Consider the following 7,188-nt stretch of genomic DNA (forward strand, 5'->3'; position numbering starts at 1 on the left):
CGGGTTCGTGCCCCGGTCCGGGAAGATCCCACGTGCCGCGGAGCGGCTGGGCCCGTGAGCCATGGCCGCTGAGCCTGCGCGTCCGGAGCCTGTGCTCCGCAACGGGAGAGGCCACAGCAGTGAGAGGCCCGCGTACTGCAAAAAAAAAAAAAAAAAAGTTGTTTCTGGAGGTAGTGTGCTCCCCATCAAGGGAAGGAAGAAAGCAGAAGCTGGTCCCAGGAAGGGTGGGGGTGTTCCTGCTCAACACCCAGTTAGTGTGAAATGATTGGGAGGCGCCACCCTTCCTAGTGACTAAACAATTCCTCCCCCCGTCTCTCCATCTTCATCTCCTGTCTCCCCACGTCCCCTCTTCCCACCTCTGGCCCTGCAGGTGGGTCGGCTACCAGTACCCCGGCTACCGCGGGCTGCAGTACCTGCTGGAGAAGGGTGATTACAAGGACAGCGGCGACTTCGGGGCCCCCCAGCCCCAGGTGCAGTCCGTGCGCCGCATCCGTGACATGCAGTGGCACCAGCGAGGCACCTTCCACCCCTCCAACTAGTGCCGCCCAGCTCCTCCTTCCCAGGGGCCTGGCCAGCTGCCCAGGATCCCACCAGACATCCTGGCGAGTGAATAAAGTGTGACTTGCAACTTGTCCACAGCAGTGTCTTTTATCCCCCGTGGGAGCCGGGGTGCTGCGTGCACTTATCCCTGTGGGAGCCGGGGTGCTGCGTGTAGTGTGTGTGCGCGCGCATGCACTTGTATGAAAGAGACACAGAAAGACAAGAGAGCCAGAGAGTGACCGGGTGAGGGGCGGGCAACCTCTTCGAGAATTTTCAGCTCTGCAGCTGCTTAGCTGTGTGACCTTGGGCACATTGTCCAACCTCTCTGAGCCTCCACTTCTTCACCTGACTTACAACCCTCTTTACCCCATGAGTGGCTGGCTGTCTTGGCTGACCTCTCAGTCCTTCTTGTGTGGTTTCTGAGCGGTCACTCAAGGGCACGTGATGGATGCTCCAGCCCTTAAAAATGTATCCACTGCCTGCCATTCCCACAGAATTGCCTTATCACCTTGAACCTGGGAGTTTTCTTAGACCTGCCCAGCAGAGCCCCAAACCCTGCAATCCCCACTCCATCCCGGAGAGAGGTCACAATGACCTGTTTGTAGTTTTGTGTGTTCCTTGGTTCCTTTGTTCACAACTTGATTGGGGTTGTCACTTAGCATAGCAACTGGGGGCTGGGTTCCTGGGTTCCTGGATCCTAATGGCTGTTCTGGAGGCTTGGCCAGTGATGGGGCCTCAGAACCTTAATGCTTCCACTTGGAAAAATAGGAAAAAAATAGTGCCTCCCTAACAGGGTTACAGCAAGGATGACATGAGATAGCCCAGGTGTTCTCTATATAAATGTTAATCACTGGTTGGTTTTCTGTAGTGCAAATATCCCCTCCCAGAGAGCAGCTTCTTTTTACTTTGTCTTTGATATCTTTTTTTTTTTTTTTTAACGGTACGCGGGCCTCTCTCCCGTTGCGGAGCACAGGCTCCGGACACACAGGCTCAGCGTCCATGGCTCCCGGGCCCAGCCGCTCCGCGGCACGTGGGATCTTCCCGGACCGGGGCACGAACCCGTGTTCCCTGCATCGGCAGGCGGATTCTCAACCACTGCGCCACCAGGGAAGCCCCTGTCTTTGGTATCTTTTGATGCAGTAGTTTTAAATTTTGATGTGGGCTAACATCAGTCTGTTCCTTTATGGTTTGTATCTGCCATGTCTTCTTTAAGAGATTCTTTCTCACCCCACTTCTCACAAATATGTTCTCCAGATTTTTTTTCCCTAAGTTTTAAAGTTTTGCTTTTCCCACTTAAATTCTCAGTCCTCCTGGAGTTGATTTTTCTGTAGAGTGTGTGCCAGGGACCTAAATTCTTTTTTCTCTTTTTTTCCACTTTGAGCCACCGTTGTCCTGGGGTAATTTATTGAGAAATCCATTTCCCCCACTGTGGTGCTAAGTTGCTTCTGTGTCTCATAGTAGATTGACACATATGTGTGGGGTCTGTTTATGGGCTCTTTTTTTTTTCTGTTCCTTTATTCTATCTGTGTATCTCTGTACTCTTACCATATTATGTTAATAGCCATTGCTGTGTCATAAATCTTGCAGTGCCCTAAATCATTCTTCTTCAAGGACGTTTTAGATAGGCTTGCCCCTTTATATCTCCGTATAAAATCATTTTCTCAAATCTAGAAAAATGGGAAACCCTACTGAATGAGCTAAAGAGATTAAAATGATTACCATGGAGGCGGGAACTAATCAGTGCTTAACAAATTTTGCCAGCTTTGATTTGTTCCTTCCTTCTTCAGCCAACACTCACTGAGTACCTGTCTTGTTCCTGGAATGGGCAGAGTAGGGGATACAAAGGAGGTAAGACAAAGCCCCTGCCCCCAGGAAGCTTCTACTCTGGGGGGATGGTAATAGCTTAAGAGTAGAACCTTGATGCTGATTATGAGTTGAGTTATACCCCCCTCAAAACTCATATGTTGAAGTCCTAACCCCCAATACCTCAGAATTTGACTTTATTTGGAAATAGGGTCGTTGCTGAGTCAATCAGTTAAATTTATTTGAGGTCATACTGCAGTAGAGTGGGTCCCTAATTCAATATGATCGGTGCCCCTATGAAAAGGGGAAATTTGGAGACAGACACACACAGGGAGAACACCACGTGAAGATGCAGGCAGAGATCAGAGTGATGCAGCAGATGCCATGAAACACCAAAGATTGCCAGGAAACCACCAGAAGCCAAGAGTCATGGCACAGATTCTCCCTCATATACCCCCAGAAGGAGTCAACCCAGCTGACACCTTGACCTTGGACTGCTAGCATACAGAATCAAAAGAGAATAAATTCCCAGTGGTACCAAGAGGGTTTCCAGTTATCTATATGAACATATCAAACTCCCCCAAACTTAGTGGTAAAACTATAGCCATCATTTATTTGGATAACACACATGTAATCTGGGCAGGACCCAGTGGGAACAGCTCATTTCTCTACAAACGGAGTCATCTAGGGTGTCTCAAAGGCCGGGGTGAGTCACATGGCTGGGCGTTGTACTGGCTGTTGGCTTGGACCTCAGCTATGGCTCTCAGATCAGACACCCCAACATGTGGACGCCCCGTGCAGCTGCTTGCCTCTCCCACAGCCTGGTGGCTGGGTTCTCAGAGCAAGTGTCCCAAGAGAAAGGTGAAAGCTGCCTGGCATTTTAATGACTTGGCCTTAGAAGTCACATGGCATCACTTCCTCCCTGCTCCATTGGCAGAGGGGTCCCTTAGGTGGACCCAGGTTCAAGGGGAGGAGACAAAATCCCCACCAGGCAATGAGAGGGAGGTCAACGTATGGGACGAGGTATATTATGGTGTCTGTCTCTACCAAATGCAATCTGGCCGTTGGGGAAGGGAGGCACCAGGAACGGGCTTTCACAGGCAGGGAAGAGGGCTGGGTTTACACGGCCGGGACACACTCTGTCTCTCAGAACTCATCCTTCTCAGTAAAAGAACAGGCTGGACATGACGGCTGGTTGGGGTCACTGCACCTCCCCCTACATCTCTCTGTGTTTCTTATTTGTGTGTGTGTGTTTCTCTGTCTCTCTCCCTTTATCTCTCCCTATCTTCTGTCTCTTGGGACCTATTTCTGCCGGTATCTCTGCCTCTTTCTCCATCTTTCTGTCTCTAACTCTCCATCTCTGCTTTTCTCTCTTTAGCTCCCCAATAATTCCCTATCTTTCCCCTTCATATTACTCTCTCCCTCTCTAGGTGTCATGGGTGGGCTGTGGTCTGCCCCCCTCTCCCCGGCCCCCCAGCGTGGGCTGCTCTCTTTTTTCTCTGGCCTCCACAGGGCCCGCCCTGCCCGCTGCTTCCCGCCCTCCAGGAGCCATTCCCCCTTTCAGCCACCAGGTGTCAGCAAAGCCTCATCCTCAGGGCTCCTGCCGGCAGGGCCCTGATTGGTCGCAGCCGCAGCCGGGCAGCCACAGGACCGGTGATTTCCTCACTCTCTGACCTACAGCAGCCCGTGGACTTCCATTTTGCAGATGAGCAACTGAGCCTCACAGAGTGCGGAATGACTTGCCCAAGGCCACGCTGGGAGAGCATGGAAAAGCTGAGGTCGGAGCCCAGGGTTCTATCTGAGCCGCGGTCATCAGCCTCTCTGGCTGCCCTTGAATCCCACACTCCAAACCCTCCACCACCCGTTCTGGGGGCCCCTTTCCCGGCTGCCCGTGCTCGCTGTGCAGCCCTGGGCCTATTCTGGTCTCTCTCTGGTGCTGGGCGGGTGGAAGGTCAGGGGATGCCCTTTGACGCTTCCAGTCCTGGAGATGCTGATGGGCGGAGTGCCCTAAGCCCGGCTTTAAAAATAAGGAGCCTAAAATAGTCCTTCCCGCGCCTTCTCCTCGCTGCGGGCTTTGATGCTGGCTGGCTGGGCTGGGCTGCCGGGTCCCAGTGTCCTGTGTCTCCTCTGGACAGGCTCTGCAGGGAATATGGGCTGGAAGACAGTCCCGCCTCAGAGCCACTGTCCAACACAGCAGCACGCTCCCCTCTTGAGGACGGAGTTGACTGGCGGTGGACTTGGGCACCAGGAAGCTTTGGCAGAGCTGCCCTGAAGGAGATGCTTGAAAGGGAACAGGTATGTGATTTCCCTGTGTTGGTCTCCTGAATTTCCATCACCCTCTGACCTCCTGAATTTCTGTTAAATCCACCCACTTCTCACCAATCCCTCATCCAAGCCTGCATCCTCTCCTGTTCACACAATCCCAACACCTCCTCACAGGTCCCTCTGTGAGGGACAGCAGTCAGGGGGAATCTTCTCAAAATGCAAACCCAGTCATGACACCCTCCTGCTTAAACCTGCCATGGCTCCCCATCACCCTTGGGATAAAGACCCTAATCATTGACTCACAAGACCTTTGAGGGCTAGTCCTGGCCTTGTCTCTCCAGCCTCCTACTACATAAATACACTTTTTTTCCCCGTCCCTTGTACTCATCAAGTCACAGGGCTTCCCAGTTTGCCTAATTAGCCCTCACGCAGCCTTCAGATCTCAGCCCAGTGGGTTCCCTGTCTTCACAGGTGAGGCCAATCCCCTGATGACACACGATTTTCTGCTCTGCTCACTTGTCTTCTGAAGGCTTAAGCACACATGTGGTTGTACATTTCTTTGTCTGATTCCTAAATTCATTTCCATTCCCTCCTAGACTGAAGTCTCTACGAGGGCAGGAACAAGATCTAATTTTGCATTCTGTGTATCCAAGAGCCCACACGTAGTTGAGGCTTGACAGATATTGAATGAATGAATGAATGAATGAATGAATGGGTGGGTGGTCCAACCCAGAAGTCAGCGGTGACTGACGGGACAACCTCCTTAGAATCAGTCCTGTCCAGGTAAAGACTGACTGTCTAAGGAAGATCAGGCAGCAGCATGGAAAGCTCCTCTTGCTGCCTGGGCTTGTGTGGATCCCTCCTACCCCTCCTCTGTGAATTGGTGACCGTCCCCCATGAGTCCTTCCAGAGCGCAGACTCCGGAATCCATCACAGGGCAAGAGGTGAACCCTGACTCTTCACAGCTGTGTGGCCTTAACCAACTGAGCCGTAACATTCTCATCTGAAAACAGGGTGCGTGAGGCTTATTCAGCGTCAGGTCCTTCCGAGTGATGATTCCAGAGCCCGGTGCCTAGCTGCTCAGGAACAAAGGTAACTTTTCTCTTTTAAACTTGCAATGCTTCCTCCTAGCCCGGTGCCATCCCAGGCGTCTCGGTCTAGAGAGTATAAGGAAAGGTATCCAATCAATGCCTTCAGTCTAGGGCAGGGCTCTTAACCTCAGCTCTCCTGATAGTTTGTGGGTCCCAGGACTGACTGTCCTGTGCATTGTGAGATGTTCAGCAGCATTGCTGGCCTCTGTCCGCTAGATGTCAGTAACACCCTCGAGTTGTAACTCCAAACAGCCAGATAGCTCCTGGGGGCGAAATCACCCCAGGCTGAGAACTCGGGATTCTAGTATTAGGGACTCATCCTGGGGGAGGGGGGTAAGTATATTTTTAAAGATGATAGTGGATGAGGTCACAAAGGGTAGGACTTGGGGCAGGGCTGCAGACAGGGAGAAGAGCCATTAGGACAAATTGTGACCGTAGGTGTTTTCTCCGTGCCACACACGAGATAGATTCAGATAAACTGTCAAGAGCTGGAAAGGGGCCAAGTCTCCCACCTCACAGATGGGAAAACTGAGGTCCGGAGGCAAGGGCTTTGTTACTGGCAAGCAGAGAGGCTTAGGCGCCTAAAATACACACACATAAATGTCTAGGCATTTAATATGTACATATATATTAGATACATATTTGACATATATTGTATATAGCAGCTCTTATTAAAAGCAGACATGGAGTCACAAGCAGGAAAGGCATTTGAGACTTTTCCTCTGTGTACCATGTGTGGACACCTGTGCACGTGCATGCACACACGCTCACACACACAAAAGTGCAGCCCAAACTTCTTGCTTCTTTTTGGTAATTCTGGTAGGAGAAAGTGGAAGGAATTTGGGGTGCATCTGCTGCCCGCCGTCTTTTGGTCTTGAAGCCCTTGGGGGGAGGAGAGAGAAGGGGGGACAGGGCAGGAGGTGCAGACGAAACAGGTATCAGAGGGACATCTGTAGGCTAAATAAGAGGACAGTGCTCGTTTGTCCTTTTGCTTTCTCAAACTGTTTTGGTGGCGGTAATCTGGTTTTGAATGAGAAGGGCTGAAGTTTGCCTTCAGTTTGACAAGCACACCACCACGACAAGAGGAAATTATGAAGGGGAAGTAGCGAATGACCTGCCTTCTAACCTTTTGACCCAGCCCTTCAGACTTCTCCTGGGTGGCCCTGGGGGGTTTTGAGTAAGGGACTGACACAGTCCCTGGATTGGCACTGGAGAGCACTCCCTCTGGCTGGTGTGTGGAGCTGGGGAAGGTGGGGAGGGGCTGGAAGCCCTTTTCTTTGGACTGACAGGAGGGGGCAGCAGCCTGCCCTGTTCGGGTGGGGTAAAGCATGGGGTGAAACTTCAGGGCACCCACTCCTGTAAGGGGCACTTGGGCGCCATGCCGTCTACTCATAATGCTCCCTGTGGTCCAGGCCATTGTACTTTTCAAAGCACTTTTGTTTATTTCTTGCTTCCGACATATAAGAAGTAAAACGTTACCAGTATTGTG

At 51.7% G+C, this 7,188-nt stretch overlaps 1 protein-coding gene across 1 annotated transcript in view; it reads left to right on the forward strand.

Moving 5' to 3' along the window:
* Positions 1 to 616, forward strand: part of CRYBB2 (crystallin beta B2) — a 9,558-nt gene extending 8,942 nt beyond the window's left edge. Inside the window, exon 5 of the mRNA XM_028480645.1 lies at positions 371 to 616. Within this exon, the coding sequence (XP_028336446.1) occupies positions 371 to 539 (169 nt within the window). The 3' untranslated portion in view covers positions 540 to 616. The remainder of the gene's footprint in view (positions 1 to 370) is intronic.
* Positions 617 to 7,188: the final 6,572 nt, after the last annotated feature.

The sequence above is a fragment of the Physeter macrocephalus genome, chromosome 19 (assembly GCF_002837175.3).
Source record: "Physeter macrocephalus isolate SW-GA chromosome 19, ASM283717v5, whole genome shotgun sequence".
In the NCBI taxonomy this organism is placed as follows: Eukaryota; Metazoa; Chordata; class Mammalia; order Artiodactyla; family Physeteridae; genus Physeter; species Physeter macrocephalus.